Genomic DNA, 19616 nt, shown 5'->3' on the forward strand with positions numbered 1-19616 from the left:
AATAACACACTCCCCAGACAAACTTACCTCACAGGGTTGTTGTGAGAATAGGAGGGGGGGAACTATGCACACCAGGGATAGGCAACATGGTGCTGTGCAGATGTTGTTGGACTACAGCTCCCATCATACCCAACCAGTATGGCCAATAGACAGGGACGATGGGGGATATAGCCCAACAACGTTTGGAGAGCACAGCAGTGTGCACCCATGATGCACACCAACCCGAGCCTACTAAATATAATGGGACACAAACTATAGTTACAAAACAACAGTTGTGATAAGCCAGGTTCCTAATTTAAGGAAATACTTTGTGTAACTCTTTCCATATCCATCTAAATTGTTGTGCTGGATTTTTTAAAATAATTAAATTCCTTAGGTAGTACTATTAATACATCACTCCTGTTGGAAATCACCAGGGAGCAATTTGGACAGAATATGCTTTTTTCCCTCCTCTCCCACACATTACAATAAAGGACTTATTTTTAGGTTTCCTCACTGAACACTTACGCTTATGTAAATCAGAGTGGAGAAGAGTTCAGGATTCTCACACACAGAACATTTTCCATCCATTACTGAATTTCTAACCAGATGCCTATGCAGTGAGATTAGATAGATAGATAATAGATGATAGATGACAGACAGACAGACAGACAGATTTTTATATCCCCCAGGGGCTCCTGTAGCTGCGGGGCCCTCGGGCCAGTGCCCAACCTGGCCGCCCGTTGGAACCGGCCCTGGGGAGAAGAGTTCAGGATTCTCACACACAGAATATTTTCCATCCATTACTGAATTTCTAACCAGATGACTATGCAGTGAGGTGAGAGAGAGACAGACAGACAGACATTCTCGTTGGGAATAATAATTTTGGTGGCAGAAACACTGCCAAGCAGATAAAGGCACAGATCCCAGCAATATGTCATAAGCATGACCATAACTAGGCAGCATTTTTTTTAAAAAAAATCTATAGAACTAGGCAGTTTATAACTCAACCAGTTTTCTTAATCTTTACAGATAGTAAAGTCCATCTAGGAGGAAGGGTGGGATATAAAGTAAACTAAGAAATAAATTAGAGAGATTCAAAATTCTGCCTGCTCCCACCTTGAAACTATATCAATCTATCAACCATTCAACAATTTATTTAAACTTGACAGTCTGCCACTTTCTCTCTTTTTTTCTTTGAGATGCTGCTAGTTCACTAGCTACGGCCAGGATAGCTTAGCAACAAGGATCCATGCTCTGGAAAGCTCCGGGTTAGAATGTTGGAATGCAGTCGACAGGGCTATCCGGGAAGACTGTTCAGAAACTGTAGCTGTTGCAATACACAAGTGCTAGGACCCTGACTGGATCAAGAAGGTTGGGAACACAGTACACCACTGTTACAGGTTTTGGACTGGCTGCCTATATGCTACTGGGTCCAATTTAAGGAGTTGATTTTAACATTTAAAGCTTTTGAAGGAACACATGCTGTCCCTACACCAACCTGGTTGCTTGGAGGACCTGGACACAAACATATTATACCAGTCCTGAGGCAACTGCATTGACTGTCGATCAGCTATTGGGTCATATTCAAGCTCTGGTCATTGACATATAAAGCCCTGAACTACTCAGGACCAGGTTACTTGAAAGATCCTTTGTAGACCAGTAAGATAACTTAGTCTTAGATCATCTGGGAAATTGTACTTGTGACACCAACACCCTACAGAAAATGATAGGGTGATGACTTGAAAATGGACATTTTCTGCTGTTGCCCCTGCATTGTGGAATGTTCTTCCCTCTGCTCTATATGAAGTGGCAACCATCAGTTGCTTCGGACATCTTGTGAAAAAAACTTTTGGCCCAGGCTTTCCCGGATCCTTAAGATTGGGCCCTGTTTTATGTGTGTTAATTCCTGAATTCGTTTTATTTGCTTTTACATGCTTTCATATGATTTTATGTTGTTGTTTTACTGGTTTTAGGTTGTATTTTTGTGTTAGTGGAGAATTTGTTATATTGAACATAGTGTACTCCACTTAGAGAAGTTTAAAAATGCTTTTGAATTAAATGAAATCAGTAAACCTGCTCACGTGTTAAGTTCTGCAAGAGAAGCTCCTCTTGCTGTTCAGCCAGTGAGACAAGTGCATTGTTTGATGACCAGAGTTTGGGCCTTTTTGGTGGGGGCACCTTGACTGTGGAACTCCCTTGCTCCTGTGGTGCCAACACTGCTTGCTTTAGGACACCAGCTAAAAACGTACCTGTTCATCCAGTAAGCGTCTGAGCTTAGAAGATGTGTGAATTGATGTTTTAAGCCCCCTTTATAGGCCTTTCCCAACCATTGGGTTCCCAGAAATTGTTGAACTACAACTTCCATCAACCCCAGCCAGCATGGCCAATGGTCAGGAATGATGAGAATTGTAGTCCAGCAACATCTGGGGATGCAAAGATTGGGAAAAGCTGTTGTGGTATTTTTATTGTTTTAACGTTTTTAATCATACAAAACATATTTTTATTTATTTTTATTGTGATGCATCCTGGGATCCTTTTCTGATAAAGGCCAGGATAAAAATACTTACTAATAGATAAATAAAATATGGTGGCATAACTGGAGATTTTGAAAGTGCCAGGTTCATTATCTGGAAATTACAGAAGTAAAGCTATTACCATCGCGTAGTGATACTGAGACACTAGGGACAACAGAAATATACCCAGTGGTTTTGACAAAACAGACACATGTTTTGACTTCGAAATTCTCCTGGGAGCTCTTCAACTTCTCCCTCAGCAGCTTGCTGTTTTCAAAGTGCCATTTAGAATTGTAAAAAAGGCACACTGCCAAAAATACACAGCACTTTCCCAAACAAATCCCAAGAAGTGATGAAGGCTCACACACCCCTCACCTGATATATCGAAAAACAGGAGGGAACATGAGTTTAAATGTTCAGGATAGCTAGATTTTTTGGGCATGTGTTCTAAGGATTTTTGCACCATGGAAAATGGAAAATGGACTGCCTTCAAGTCGATCCCGACTTATGGCGACCCTATGAATAGGGTTTTCATGGTAAGCAGTATTCAGAGGTGGTTCACCATTGCCTTCCTCTGAGGCTGAGAGGCAGTGACTGGCCCAAGGTCACCCAGGGAGCTTCATGGCTGTGGGGGGATTCGAATCCTGGTCTCCCAGGTCATAGTCCAACAGTTGGGCCAATAGGATACAACCAGGAACAGCTTTGCAAAAAGCTACAAGGGGAAGACTGAAAGCTGGTTTTCATATGAACCAGCCTATGGATACAGCTAAGAATCTGAATGTACTTATATGGACTAACAAGGAAAACACAATCAGAAAGCCCACAGCTTCTGGCCTCAATGAGAACCATTTAATTTTGGAAAAGTCATTTGTGGGCTTTTGAATTCTCTCTCGCATTCAAAGTTGACAATTCCTCATGGCTGCCTAGTCTCAAAGTTCCCACTGGTACTGTGACATCAAAGCAGAAGAGGTAAGAGGTCAGGCACAGGAGACAGGCGAAATGCACCCACGAGTGCATTCACTGGTAACGGCACATTTATCAATGGCATTCAGTTCAGATCCCACTTATCATAATTTGGCCACATCCCACTATACAAGTTTGGTCATGCATCTAAGAAACAAATCTTACCCATTAATAGGATCCCAGAAAATATTACAAAGAAAATTTAAAATATCAAAGAACGACACAAGAAGTAAGCCAGGATCGCTACTGGAATCTGTTGCGTTTTCAGTCATCTCAGCATGCATTAGAAGCACCTGAGCAAGAAATGTTCCTGTTCTAAACGTAATATACTCATTCATGACATTAAAGCATCACTACTTTCTTATAAAAGTCCCATCTGCACTATGCATTTAAAGCAGTATCATACCAATTTAGACAGTCATGGCTTCCCCCAAAGAATCCTGGGAACTGTAGTTGGTTAAGAATGCTGAGAGTTAGGAGATCCCTATTACCCTTGTGAAGCAACAATTCCCAGAGTTCCCTGGGAAAAAGGATTGATTATTAAACTACTCTGGAAACTGTAGCTCTGTGAGGGATCTCCTAACAGCTCTCAGCTATTAACCAACTACAGTTCCCAGGATTCTTTGGGGGAGGCCATGACTTTTTTAAAGTGATATGACACTACTTTATATGTATAGTGCAGATAGGCCACTACTGATATACAACTGTAAACCGCCCAGAGAGCTTTGGCTATGGGGCAGTATATAAATGTAATAAATAAACAAACTGCAGTGTCTTTGTAAACCATTTAGTGGTTTTCTATAATTAAGCGGTATATAAATTTTGTTAAATAAATCAATAAATATAATCAAAGAACAATCAATATCAGTTGAAGCTAAGACATTGCAACAATCCCAGGTTTGTGAATGACTCAAGGTACTTTAGAATACTTGGAAGTGTTCAATGGAATTCACCTCCTTTAAGAAAAATGAATCCTTGAAAGTCAGGAAGCTTACCTGGTAAACATGAAACGCATTAGCTGCCTTTCCACGGAGAAAGACCGAGGGAATCCAGACATTTATAAGAGCTCGATTTGATCTGAGGAAAAAGAGACACAAAGTTCTCTGTATGCACTATCTTGCACAAAAGTACAAAGTAATAAGCCAGGGGTTGGGAACCTGAGGCCCTCCAGGTGCCAGCATGGCCAATGGTTGGGGACGATGGGAATTGGAATCCAGCAACATCTTGAAGGCCACAGTTTCCACACACCTGTAAAAAGTCATAAACAGGACCTGCTGGTTGATTCTACTACTTGCCAAGCTGCCCAAAAAGGGATGCTTGGGGTACTATTCCAAATGAAATGCATATTTGTTATATTGAAGGATAGGGAAGATGGCCACATATTGGAAATAACACTGCATTTGATCCACTAACGTTGTATTCCATTGCAAAAATGACAACACAAATCAGCAACTTACATTTCAAAATCTGACAAGCTCTGGTCCTCAGACGTTTGGCTCAGATCTCCAGGAACCTGCCATTGAAAGAAGAGGGGGGTAAATTATGTGTTCTTGCCTATTTGGTTGATTCAAAGAGAAGAGATGTGGGACTTGGCCCAAGATAACCAACTGGATATTCCCAAAAACGAACCTCTAAAAGCAACAGGAGAGCTGCCCCCTTCCATCCCAGTGGTTTATATCAGAGGAGAAGTCTGGGAAATACTTGCACAATTTTATATTTTTACTGGTATGTTCTCATTTAATTTCAAGCATTTTAAAGTCAAGGATGACAGAACCTTAAAGAAAGTTTCAAAATCATTACAGCTGGGTATCTCAGCCTTGTATTTAACAACACTCCAGGAAGTCATAGGTAACCAAGGATTCCATGAGGGCAAGTGTATGGAATTACGTGCAGGCAACTCAGCTCGCTGCCGCAGGAGGAACAGATCTCTCTACCACTTCTCTGTCAGTTACCTTGGTTTCCACGCTCTCATTGAGTCAACCAGATAGTGATATTGCCACTAAGATGTTAAACAAGATTCAGAACTCCGGGTTCTCCTGTATGTTCAACCTGGGCTTGTTTTCATAACAGAAAGCACTAGCCCACTTTGCTGGAATATCGACCTTGTTGCACATCCAAGCTCTGGATTAATTTCAGAAAACAACTTTATTTCAGAGGAAGAACACTTCTGAAAAACGTACTTGGTATGTCTTTTTAAAAAACCCTCCATATATGAGGTTGCATTGACAAACATTTCTAATAAGAAAAAATGCCACGGTCTTAAGGAAATGAATGCTTTTGTGATCTAAGGAAGTTTACACAAGATCTCAGTCAGGAAAGGCCATGTATGCCAATGTCCTCATGAGGCTCAGAAACCAGTGAGACTTTTGAAATAAGCAACACAAGACAAGGCTGAAGAGAAGGTTCAAGAGTTGGGTAAGGAACTAAGTAAAACTTTAGTTTCAGTATGAACATTAAAGCCAGGAGGAGGTAAAATGTTAACCATTTCTTAGCATCTCTCCCAAGACTGCGGCTGAGGGAGACTCATTTTTCCTGCAGAAAGGGAAGACAAAGGGCAAGTTCATTGTCAAAAGAGGAAAACTATATAGAAACATGAGATGAGAAATCCCCAGGAAACAACCATATCAAAAGACAACACTAGCAACTTCAGCCGTTGTAACAACAACAAAACAACATTTAATATTTCTGCTGAGCATGGAAACCTTGAATTTTATTTTATTTTAAACACTGAAGAACATACTGTAAGAACATCAGAAGAGCCCTGCTGGACCAGGCCAATGGCCCATCTAGTCCAGCATCCTCTTCTCACAGTGGCCAAGCAGATGCCGATGGAAAGCCCACAAGCAAGACTCTCCCCACTTGAGATTCCCAGCAACTGGTATTAAGAGGTAGTCGAGGTCGAACATAGCCATTGTGGCTAGTAGCTGTTGACATCCTTATCCTCCACATGACTTTGTTTAATCCTCTTTTAAAACCACTCAAGTTGGTGGCCATCCCTTTTTTTATTAATAGCTTCTTATTGACTTTTCAAAAAAAACCCCACAAATATGGTCAAAATACATAATAAATCATAATAAATTGAGACAATGTGTTGTGTGTGTTCATGTAAGTGGAAATGAGGGGGAGATGGCTGGTGGTCCAAACCAACCCCAGTGCTCAGATATTCAGGCAGATTGATCTGCAAACTCCTTGGAATTCCCTGCCTATTGCTATTAGGCAGACACCTTCACCTGCCTGCTAAATTTAGCAAAATGTAGATATCACTTGATCTTAAATAGAACCTCGAAGTGGTTTAGGAGGTGAAGTGAAGGTGCCTCCCTGACATCAATACGCAGGGAGTTACAAAGTAAAGTAAAGCATACATGATAGTATGCAATTTTACTACTGACAATTGTTTTATAATTGCTGGTTTTGTGAATATTTTTTAAAAAATTATGTTAACTTGTTTTTAGTGGATTGTATTCAACTACATTCTACTCCAAGTAAACCCACTGAAATGAATAAACCTAAGTCAATCATGTCCACTAACTTCAATGGGCTTACTCTGAGTAGAATGAGCATTGACTACAACCCAATATTTGCTTTTATCCATATTTTCTAAAGGAAAGCTGTAGATTGTCCTTTGTAAACCACTTGGAGGTCTTCTGACAAGTAGGTGGTATATAAATCTTGTTTAAAAATAATAAATAAAATATAGTTATCATTTCTAACAAATTGTTATTCCTGTTGTTTCCACTTTATATTTAAATTTTTGGGTTTTAACTTCTGATGTTTTGTCACCTTAGAAGCTTTTGAGCTAAAAGGCAGAGTCTGAAACTTTTGATAAAATAAATATCCAACTAGGATTGAGACTTTTCATTACTTCATTTGACCAACTCCAACTACAGTCACCTAAGAAATCAGCTCCATGTTCTGTTTTGTAGTCTTCATGATTTGTGTGTGTGCGTGTGTATGTATGTATTTGAAAAAAATTAAGTATGGAGATGTATTAAACATGCACAACAACCTTCAAAACAAGCTTCACACAGTTGCATTTTGGCCATTAGTAACTCTAGTACCAGGTGACCTTTAAAACAGTGTCATTTAAAATGCACTATCTTCTGATGTAATTATGCCCCAATTACCTTTGCCACCAAACGTTGCTGATTATTTTACCTAGGGAAGCTTCAGGATAGTGAGCTTAAGGAATTATTCATGAAGCATCCAACCTTCGCAAGAGACATTTAGATAATTGTGATTGGTGCTAATGCAGTTCCTAGAGCACAATATTTCTCAGCAAATCCCCCATTCATGGCCTAACCTCCACCTCCACCAACCCCTCCCCCCCGGGACAGAGACAATGGGTCATGAAATGGGGTGTGGCTGCTGCGGGCGAAAGTGAAATGTTATGTACACTGATTTAATTAATGCTTAATAAATGTCATAGCTGCATCACTGGCTGCACTCATAACTTCAACACTCAGCCAGAGCTTGGCAAGTTCATTTTAAAAAGGAAAAAGTTCAAGTTCAACATGTCCAAAAAAGAACTAATTCCAGTTCATGTTTGTCCCTTTACAATTGAACTAGTTAAGTTTATGTTCAATTCACCATTTGAGTTCATCCAAATTATCCTTCTCAATTTTTCCCCAGAAGCTGCTCTGCTGAAGTATGATATATATATATATATATATATTTAAGACGACAAAGAAAACATCACACACACACAGTGGAATGTGTGAATTGTTTCATTTATTTTCCAACAATTACCTTCTTTAAGCTTAAAGGACCAAAGAGACTGAAGAGTAACCCAAAACGAAGTTAATTCATGTTCAGTTCATCTGGCAATGATGGGAACTATTTTCAAGTGTAGTTCAGAGATTTATTATCTAATTCAGTGAACTTTGTTAAACTGAACTAGCTCATTCTGCACTCAGCAGAACAAACCATACAAAATTATGCCATGTCTTAACACCTCTGAGCTCAATTTTAATACTTGAAAGCCAATTTATTTGGTTGTAGTAGTTTTTTGTTTTAAGAAACAGCAAAAAACAGGGAAACTCTGCCTTGAAATGCCAATTAAAACAACGTAGATGATCGCCCATCTGAAAACAGTAAATATTGCATACCCTCAGACGTTCCAGAGATAAAACATAAGGACACTCTGGAGGACTTGTTTTTATTATTTTATTTAGTTTAGGTAGTTATATACTGCTTACTATTCAGAACTCCTAACTTCATTAGAACATCCTTGTTCTACTTTCTGCACTTCTTTAAAAATCACAAAATTAAATTTATTGCTTTTGCAAAGAACTGTTTAGAAATTCTCAACTCAGAATTATATATGATCACACACACACCCTATACAAACAGTTCAAAAATATTCTGGACTATCTTTCAATAATAAAGATTATTAGAAGACTTATGTTTGCATAGCTGACCTCCTAGTTGTGTCAAAATTGGGCATTGTGCTATTTTTACTTGATAACTATTGACATGAGTGTGGGTAAAGCTATTCACTCATTTCCTCTAGTGTCTGTCTGCACACAAACAAAAAATTTCACAAGGCATTCTTGACACCTCTCTAAAAGGCAAAAGGAGCAGTGTTTTCTCTAGGAAGTGGTATCAGAACACAGAGACTGTCCCTGATACATGGCAGCAGCTGGAGGCACAAGCAGAGTTCCAGAAACAATCCAGACTTTTGAGACAATGCTTTACAAGACAGTGGGGGAAAGTGGTCATTAATTGAGAATGCTTGGGAAAAGATGCTGTCGTCAGGCTTTTTCATCAACTAGCATTGACCAACTTTAAGATGAAGCCCTCATCTGCTTCTCTCTCACAGAGTTTCAAAAGACAAGCAATGCCTGATAGGGATGGACACGAGTAATTGGTTGGACAGCACCATCATTTTCAGAGACAAAACATGCATTCTCGTGGTGCTGTACCCAGAAACTTGCCTGAACCAAAGCCAGCAGGTTGCATACTTGTGTACAACCCCTCTCATTTAAAGTACTATAACAGAATCATAATACAGATGGATATCTTTTTAAAGATTTGTAACCAGTTTTTATAGTATTCCCCAAAGCAGCTTAAAAAAGATTATTTAATCCGATACAAAGCTATTAATGTCCTCTCTGGGGGGAGGGGGGTCAGCAAAGAGAGGTGCTGGAGGGATAGAATACTAAATAGCCTTTCTGCAGCTCTCTTGACGACCCTGCTGCTGCAGCTGCCTTTACACTGTACAGTAGGGCCCCGCTTACCGGCGTTTTGTTTTGCAGCGTTCCGCTGATGCAGCAGCTTTCAATTCGGGCAAATTCCCCGTTTTAAAGCCGATTTTGCGATTTTACAGCATTTCGCGTCATTTTCGCGCAACACAGCCCATTATAGTCAATGGGTTCCGCTTTACAGCGGGGGCCTGGTCCCTAACCTGCCGTATAAGCGGGTCCCTACTGTATTTATATTTATCCCTCATTTTCATAGGCAATAAAGCTAACAGTCAGATAAAACATTAACAGATATTTTATATAAAAAGTCATATATAGCAGAGTACAATGGTTCCAAATCTTTTTGGTATGGCTGTCCAGAAGTCCATAGTTAGTTGGTCTGGGGAACTCACCAATTGATTTACATGAATTTTGGACCTTAGGTCTTTGGCTTCCATCGTTTTCATGCATTTTAACTGCATGTTTGCCTATTTCATAACCCTTATTTGAAGCATCCCAAGAAAATGAACAACTCTCAGCACCCTTCACAAACTACCCTTCCCAGGACTCTTTAGGGGAAGCCATGACTGTTTAAAGTGGAATAAATGTCTGGCATGGGTGTGGCCCCGATTAGCCAAGCCAAACAGCTGTTAGTCTGGCTTTTAGAACACTGGCAGTCGGTTCTTACTGAGCATGTCTGTGTTATCATAGACTCCAATGTTCATTTTCTTAAATTAATTAAAAATCAGCCATGCATTTTTTTAACTTTTAAACTGCAGAAGGGGAACATCATAGTATGGGGCAGGGCCAGTAATAGGATAACAGGTACTCTGTGGATATGGCTGATTTTTAATTAATTTCAATGATTATGATACCACTGACAGAAAAAAGTCCAACGGGGGTCTAGATTTTTTTATTCGTGCTTCAGACTTTAAAGTCTGGATTCTCTCTGAGTGTCTTGTGTATCACCATGAAACTTAGAGGGCTGTTAAGCAAGTGTTTCTGAGTTCAGGACTATAAGTTTTGTAAGATTTTGTTTTGAAATTAGCTTATGGCAGCAGGATGGCATGGGGGAGGTATTTTCAATTTAATATAGCAGAATGTGAAAAATCCATGCTGGCTATACTATACAGCCATTCTTTGGCTGTATGATATATGCTTATTTTTACAGTAGTACTTTTATTTGGTTTTTAATTTTAGCAAGCCATCTTAAAGAAAGTATTTTGGAAACGTAGGACAGATTGGATCCTTGTCAACCATAGGGGCCTCCAACACATCTGCAGCTGCAATCGGACATTAAAGTCATCCACTGAAAAGGAACATCCCATTTTCCATTAATGCACCTCAATTTCAGCCCTGCCGGGGCACATTTGTAAGTAGCAGCAATCACAGCGGAACTACAGGGAGCTCTAGCTCACAGGCAAGATCTCCGTTGTGCATACAGACTCACTTTTAGTGTACCTTTCCCGATTTCAATGTGGAAGTCATTGGCAAGAGTTCCATGATTAGTCATTACGCTAACACAAGTCATTTTAGATGTACGTATTTTGTTCTGCATCGTGCGGCAACAATGGAAAGGGGCCAAAAATCATAATGAACAACATTTTGGCCTTGAAAGCTACAGTGATGCAGATGAACAGTGCCAAGTAACTCTCTACTGATCAACACCCATTTGCTATAAGATTATAAATAAGGACACTATGTTTTACTAATTATTTATCAGCAGCAGCAGCAACAACTAGCATTTATATAGCATGCTTAAGAGTGTTCAGAGAACATATCTTCAGAACACTTACAAACAACCCACTTGTAAGGAACATCAGTATCGTTAACTCCAGACTGCAGACTGGTTGGGAGGGAGCCCTAAAGGCTGGGAGATGAAAGCTTACCTAAGCCATACAGACTAGAGGTGGGAAACCTGTGGCCCTTCACATGTTTATTTTATTTATTTATTTATTATTTGATTTATATCCCGCCCTTCCTCCCAGCAGCAGCCCATGTTGCAGAACTGCATCTCCCATCACCCTTGCCCATAGGCTACGTTACTTGGGCTGATGGGAACTGTAATTCAGCAACATCTGGAGGGTGAAAGGTTCTGCACATCTGCTATAGACAGGTCATGGCTGAAGCACCACGTGAACTGAGGACATCACAACTCTATCTTCAGGGGATGTGGGCAATGACTCTGAATCAGAAGGGGATGGCCAAGCAGGACCAGCCTCATGAGCGATTCCATCATGAGCCTGTGGCAACCCCCTCTGGCCTGAGGATTCAGCATTGGCATCCTCAGACGTGGAGGACTCCATCATAGAGGCCCCAGTGAGACCAGAGTCTCCCCTGTTGCATTAACTGGAAAGAGACCTTCCAGTGAGAGTGGGGCTAGTAAAGGGGTTGCAGTAGCTCCTGCTACATAAGGCTCATGATGATGCTTGCTGAAGCAACATCAGGGCCCAGCCCAGCCCGCAACTGATGCTCAGCTCACAACCAGCTCTCCCACTCAACCACCTCATTGCTACATTAAACACTCAATTTTCTTGAAAGATGATCCAGATGTTATTACATGGCACACCACACCCAACAGAAATGTTGGCTACACAGTCTTCGCTATGCTCCTTCTTCTTTTATATCTGCTGCATTAATGGACTATCATGAGACCAAATAAAATTAAGACATGCAAAACAGAAAAGAGGCAGAAGAAAAAAGTTGAAAGAAAAGGGAGTGGATCTTAAATGAGAGGAAGAACAAGCTCAGTTCTATATTTAACAAAGGGAAAGTTCCATGCACTGGTATTACTGTAGTGGTCAGAAAAGAACTGAGTGGGGCAGTGATGACCATGCTTTTCTGGGCATGTGTCCTGAAGTTTGGTGTGGACCACAGCACCAACTTGTCTTTAAGCTTAGTGGAAGCCTAGAAGGTCCCAAATATGGGTCTCAAGCTGTGCAGTGCAACAAGTAGGACTACACAAAAATCACAAAGAACTATCTTGCAGTTCTTTCACTTTGGCCCCATCTGCACTATTCCTTTAAGGCGCTATCATACCACTTTAAACAGTCATGGCTTCCCCCAAAGAATCCCAGGAACTGTAGTTTGTTAAGAGTGCTGAGAGTTCTTAGGAGACCCCCATTCCTCACACAGCACTACAATTCCCAGAGTCCCCTTTGTAGAGGGGCTGACTGTTAAACCACTCTGAGAACGGTAGAACTTTTGCATCCCAAAAGGTGGATTGTAAATTGTAAGAACCTCTACAATGCCTTGGTAATAGCTTGCATGTACTGATGATTATATGAACAATTTATAACTCTCTGTTAGGAAAGGATGACGCTTTTGCAAGTAGTAACTTAGCAACTTGTATAGTAAACTGACAGCATTTGCTGAATTTATCCTTTTCATTTTTGTTTTTTCCTGTTTTACTGCTGTCTAGGTTCCCCTACTTATTGACGGTCAGGAAATCATATTTTGCAAGCAAGACTAGGGAACAAAGTACACAATATAGGCTGAGCCAATTTTGTTGCCCTGTCTTCAACTAAGAGTAAATTAAACAGAGCTATTCGGCTTAGAAATCCTAACATGTGATGTACCATTAAGTTTAACTTGCCCTGAAGATTTCATTCCAGAATTTATAGTTAGTAGTACCTTAATTAAACTCTAGTCCATGCCAGTGTATTTGTGAAGCACATAACAATAAAGAATTCTGTCACCTAATTATTTTATATTGCTGCATTAGGACAGGAGTCTATTGCAAAGGGCACAGTTCCCTAGTGATCCGTCATAATCTTCTAATGATCTCTTTCCCACCAGTTCTCCTCTTGAAGACATCCTGAATAAATGGAGGGGAAGGGCCATAGCTCAGTGGTAGAGCATCTGTTTGGCATGCAGAAGGTCCCAGGTTCAATCCCTGGTATCTCCAGGTAGGGCTGGAAGTGGATCCCTGCCAGAAATCCTGGAGTGCCGCTGCTAGTTTGTGTAGACAATCCTGAGCTAGATGGACCACTGGTCTGACAACATAAGGCAGCTTCCTTTCCTTCGGAGAAGGGCCATAGCTCAGCGGTGGAGCATCTGCTTTGCGTGCAGAAGGTCCCACGTTCAACCCCTGGCAGCTTCCTGTGTTCCAAACTTACAAACTCATTTCCCAGTTCCAAATGTCTGGAAATCAGTTTGTAATGCCGTCAAAATCAGACTGACACGTCCCATTTGTTAACACTTCTGACTCTGTAACAGGCAATCCTACTCGCAGATAGACTTCTGCATGGCGACAATGTATTTCTCCCAAAATTAACACTACAATGAATAAAACAGACTAGACTTCAGAGTTAAAATGAACTCTGGAATGGCCATAAGTTAACTTTTTTTTCCCCAGGCAACTATGGCTAGACCTGTTTATCCTGCAGTTCCACTCTGTAAGAGTGCCTGCATTTCTCACATGGTTTATGAAAATGTGGTGTGCCAGGGAAAAAAAGGCTCTAGTGATTGGAAGAGCTGTACCCCTCAAAATGCAAATCCCATCTTCATCTGGTGGAAAAATCATCTTCCCCTGGATTCAGATTCCGCCCTGAATGGCTAGATTCACTATACTCCCAGGTGCATAAAAAGCAAAGGTAGCTGTGCTGAGGCACGCCAGGAATATGGCCCCCCAGGCCTTTTTGTTAGGCCCTTGAGACTCTCCTTACACCATACCATCTTCTCTACAGGTGATACCATTTACCAGTCTTGCTTCATGCCCTTCCTGAGTTGTTAATTTAATCACAGTGGATGACTCCCAGGTTACTCACTGGCAAAAAATGATCACCTCTGGTTGTTATGTGCCTTCAAGTAGATTACTATGAATCAGCGACCTCCAAGAGCATCTGTCTTGGACCACCCTGTTCAGATCTTGTAAGTTCAGGTCTGTGGCTTCCTTGATGGAATCAATTCATCTCTTGTTTGGCCTTCCTCTTTTTCTACTTCCTTCTGTTTTTCCCAGCATTATGGTCTTTTCTAGTGAATCACACCTTCTCATGATGTGTCCAAAGTATGATAACCTCAGTTTCATCATTTTAGCTTCTAGTGATAGTTCTGGTTTAATTTGTTCTAACACCCAATTATTTGTCTTTTTCGCAGTCCATGCTATGCGCAAAGCTCTCGTCCACCACCACATTTCAAACGAGTTTATTTTTCTCTTATCCGCTTTTTGCACTGTCCAACTTTCACATCCATACATAGAGATCGGGAATACATGCTCTGAATGATCCTGACTTCAGTGTTCAGTGATACATCTTTGCATTTGAGGACCTTTTCTAGTTCTCTCACAGCTGCCCTCCCCAGTCCCAGCCTTCTTCTGATTTCTTGACTATTGTCTCCATTTTGGTTAATGATTGTGCCGAGGTATTGATAATCCTTGACAAGTTCAATGCCCTCATTGTCAACTGTAAAGTTACATAAATCTTCTGTTGTCATTACTTTAGTCTTTTTGACGTTCAGCTGTAGTCCTGCTTTTGTGCTTTCCTCTTTAACTTTCATCAACATTCGTTTCAAATCATTACTGGTTTCTGCTAGTAGTATGGTATTGACTGCATATCTTAAATTATTGATATTTCTCCCTCCAGTTTTCACACCTCCTTCATCTTGGTCCAATCCCACTTTCCATCTGATATGTTCTGCGTACAGATTAAACAAATAGGGTGATAAAATACACCCCTGTCTCACACCCTTTCTGATGGGGAACCAATCGGTTTCTCCATATTCTGTCTTTACAGCAGCCTCTTGTCCAGAGTATAGGTTGAGCATCAGGACAATCAAATGCTGTGGCACCCCCATTTCTTTTAAAGCATTCCACAGTTTTTCATGATCTACACAGTTAAATGCTTTGCTGTAATCTATAAAGCACAGGGTGATTTTCTTCTGAAATTCCTTGATCCGTTCCATTATCCAACGTATGTTTGCGATGTGATCTCTGGTACCTCTTCCCTTTCTAAATCCAGCTTAGACGTCTGGCATTTCTCTCTCCATATATGGTAAGAGCCTTTGTTGTTGAGCATTACTTTACTTGTATGGGATATTAGGGCAATAGTTCAATAATTACTGCATTCCCAGGGATCCCCTTTCTTTGGAATTGGGATGTATATTGAACGCTTCCAGTCACTGCCTCTCAGCCTCAGAGGAAGGCAATGGTAAACCCCCTCTGAATACCGCTTACCACGAAAACCCTATTCATACGGTCGTCATAAATCGGGATAGACTTGAAGTAAAAAAAAAAATTTGAACACTTCCAGCCTGTGGGCCATTGTTTCCATATTTGTTGACAAATTTTTGTCTAAATTTGGACAGATTCAGTCTCAGTAGCTTGTACCCACTCTGTTGGTATGCAATCTGTTCCTGGTGATTTGTTTCTTCCAAGTATTTTCACCTCACATTCTAAAATTTCTGGTTCTTCATCATACGGTTCCTCCATGAATGAATCTGCCATCCTGGCATCTCTTTTATAGAGTTTTTCAGTGTATTGCTTCCATCTTCCTTTTATTTCATCTCTGTCAGTCAGTGTGTTTCCCTGTTGATTATTTAACATCCCTACTCTTGGTTTAAATTTCCCTTTAATTTCTCTAATCCTTTGGAATAGGGCTCTTGCTCTTCCCTTTTTTTGTCCTCTTCTATTTCTATACAGTAACTATTGTAACAGTTCTCTTTGTCCCTACGTACTAGTCGCTGTATTGTTGCATGTAGGGTTCTGACCATGTTTCTGTCTCCTTTTGCTTTTGCTTTTCTTCTGTCTTTAACCATTTTAAGAGTTTCTTCAGTCATGCATTGAGGTATTTCTCTCTTTTTAACGAGAGGTATTGTCTTTTTGCAGTCTTCCCTGATAATGTCTCTGACTTCAGTCCATAGTTCTTCTGGTTCTCTGTCAACTAAGTTGAAAGCCTCAAATCTGTTCCTTGTTTGATCTTTACACAGTACGGCCCCGCTTTTCGGCGTTCCGCTAATATGGCGGAGCTAGCGGGGCGATCAGCTGTAGCACGGGGAGCTCCAGCTGCCACGCTCCAGCTGACAGCGATCAGCTGTAGCGCGCAAGCTCCGCGTGCTCCAGTTGATCATGCGCTCCAACTGATGAGCTGTAGCGCACAATCAGCTATAGCGCCGGGTGCTCCAGCCATGCTCCAGCTGACAGCAATCAGCTGTAATGGGCGAGCTCCCCGTGCTACAGCTGATCATTGTCAGCTGGAGCGCGGCAGCTGGAATACAGTAGGGCCCCACTTCCAGCAGTTTTCGCTTTTCAGTGGGGGCCTGGGACGTAACTTATCGTATGAGTGGGGTCCTACTGTATTCTTTTGGGATGCTATTTAAATTGTATTTTGGCATTATGATTGCTTTGTTGGTCTTCTTTAGCTTTACTCTGATTTTCGATACGACCCGTTCATGATCTGTACCACAGTCTGCTCCTGGTCTTGTTTTCGCAGAAAGTATGGAACTTCTCTGTCTTCTGCTACCAATTATATAATCAATTTGATTCCTATATTGACAATTTGGTGATGTCCACGTGTACAGTCGTCTTTTCGGTTGCTCAAAAAATGTGTTTGCAAGAAACAAATTATTGGCTTCACAGAACTGAATACATCTTTCTCCTGATTCATTTCTATCTCTTAAGCCCCATTTTCCCACCATTCCCAGTTATTCTCAGTTCCCTACTTTTGCATTCCAGTCCCCCATGATTATCAGCACATCTTGTTTTGGTGTGTGATCAATTTCTTCCTGTACTTCTGTGTAAAATCTCTCCAATTCTTCTTCTTCTGCATTTGCTGTTGGAGCGTAGACTTGGATGATGGTTATGTTAATAGGTTTCCCATTTAATCTCATTGATATCACTCACTCAGACCTTACATTGTAGCTCCTAATTGCTTTTGCTACGTCACTTCTCACTATTAAAGCAACCCCGTTTCTTCTTAATTTCTCATTTCCTGCATAAAATATTTTGTAGTTGTCTGATTGAAAATGTCCCATTCCTGTCCATTTTAATTCACTCACACCAAGTATTGTAATGCTGATGCGTTCCATTTCTTGCTTGACAATTTCTAACTTTCCCCAGTTCATGCATCGGACAACTCCGGACTCTCCTTTTGCATCTGTGCGCATCAGTCTCTGGGCTTCCTTTCAGCTTTGACCCAGCGCTACTCGTACTTGTCCTTTGTTCTTCCCCAGTAGCTCAGTGAGTGCCTTCTGACCTGGGAGTCTCATCTTCGAGCACTATCTCGTGTTGCACTTTGGATACTCTGTTCATAAGGTTTTTGTGGTAAGAGATATTCAGAGGTGGTTTACCATTGCCTTCCTCTGAGTTTGGATGCATCTTAGTCTGGTGTTTCAGCTTTGACCATTCCGCCTTGGGTGCCCCTGCTAGGAGTCTAGCCTCTTGGTCTAGACTCCTGACGGCATTGCTCTCAGCTTCTTCAACACTCTCAAACCCCCTCACCACATCAAGGTGTGCATCCTAGAGAGGTGCATCCTAAAGAAATCGCCTCTGGACACAGGATATTTGTATTATCAATGTAAATCAGGGTGAGGAACCTTCGGTCCGTGGGGCAAATGCGGCTCTCTAGGCTTCTGTGTATGGTCCTTGTAATTCTCCCTAGGCCACATTCTTCACTGGCCCTGCTTTGCACCCTGAGTGGTTTTGCCTGGCTGGAAAGTGCCCTTGAATTCTGGAAATATCTCTTGCTTATCTGGATGGAGGATAAAGAGGGTTGTGTGCAAGTGAGTGTGCACGTATATAGAAACTAGCCTACTGTACAATGTAAAATTTATATTAACTGGTCCACCCACCTTTGACATTGGCCCTGCCCATCACCGGCATGCGGCCCCCAGAAGGGCATGCGGCCCTTGAACTGAAAAGGTTTTCCCACCCCGATGTAATTACAAATAGCTCAATAGATTTTGCTGCATGCTCACAAGATTAACACCAGCAAATAAATTTGTATCTCCCATGGGAAGAATAAAGAATTCCTAGAAAGAGGAAGCTGTCTGTGGCTATCAAAGCCTCCCACACCAGCGTGTCTCATTCCTATTTCATTTTTTCCCCACCTCTCCCTCTCCTGCCCTTGCGAGTTGAGAGATTTAGGAACTGCCTGCAGACACATTTTAACAGTTACTTGTAGAACATTATCTGTTACAGACACATTATTGTAGCTTTAACCTCTTTCAAAATGTCTACCTGAAAAAAGGCCAAACATTAAAAGAAACAGCACATTAAACACACACACACCAAATTTGTACATCTGAGCATTTCTAAATCTTGGGTTGGACCCCAAACCAAATGCATACTAACTTCCTAATACTCACTACCATCAATTACATTTATTAATCTCTCTTTTTTAAAGTATTTTGCAATTCGGCTTGGGGGAGGTGGAGGGACTGCAGTCTGCCCAAGCTGTTGGGCACATCTAAAAGTAGCTCTTTGCTTTATTATTGATGACAGGTTAAATGAAAGTGCCATCCAGAAAAAAAGAACAAAAGGCAGCTGCAGGGATTGGTAGCATGCCCAGAAGTTCTTGCAAAACCCTCCCCCCTCTCTTTATCAAAGGAAGCTTTTCCTTGTTCCTTTGATGTCTCCTTACAGTGTATTTTTGCATAAGCAACCATTTTCCCATTGGAAGGGAATGAAAATATATTTTGGTCAAGATTGTTCTCAAGGGGACGATTCAAACCTGAATTTTGAGCGAGGCACCTGAGATTTTTTTTTTACGGGTATAAAAAGCTCTCCTCTTTGCAGGTGTTGGATCATCCTGTGTCTGTGTCATCACTAGCCTCTTCTCCTTTGGATTTGGCCATCTGCTAAGGCAGCCTTTCCCAAGCTAGTGCCCTACAGATGTTGCTGGATTCCAACTCTCATCAGTCCCAAGCCAATGTGGCCAAGGGTCAGGGATGATGTGAGCTGTAGTCAAGCAACACTTGGAGGGAAGCAGGTTCCCCATCCCTGCACTAAACCATGGTTTGGAGGATTGCAGACATGCAGCAGGCT

The 19616-nt window shown here is 41.2% G+C and overlaps 1 protein-coding gene and 1 non-coding gene across 3 annotated transcripts in view; one reads left to right on the forward strand and one right to left on the reverse strand.

Annotated features, from left to right (window-relative positions):
- Positions 1-19616, reverse strand: part of SNX29 (sorting nexin 29) — a 301418-nt gene that overhangs the window by 132623 nt on the left and 149179 nt on the right. For both annotated transcript variants that reach the window (XM_061599557.1, XM_061599558.1), the window contains exons 17-18: positions 4916-4971; positions 4454-4535 (exon numbers count right to left, since the gene is read on the reverse strand). In XM_061599557.1, coding sequence (XP_061455541.1) covers positions 4454-4535; positions 4916-4971 — 138 coding nt within the window. The remainder of the gene's footprint in view (positions 1-4453; positions 4536-4915; positions 4972-19616) is intronic.
- Positions 13476-13544, forward strand: TRNAA-GGC (transfer RNA alanine (anticodon GGC)). The gene has a single exon. It is a non-coding gene; the product is annotated as a tRNA-Ala (tRNA).

The sequence above is a fragment of the Rhineura floridana genome, chromosome 17 (assembly GCF_030035675.1).
Source record: "Rhineura floridana isolate rRhiFlo1 chromosome 17, rRhiFlo1.hap2, whole genome shotgun sequence".
Lineage (NCBI taxonomy): Eukaryota > Metazoa > Chordata > Lepidosauria > Squamata > Rhineuridae > Rhineura > Rhineura floridana.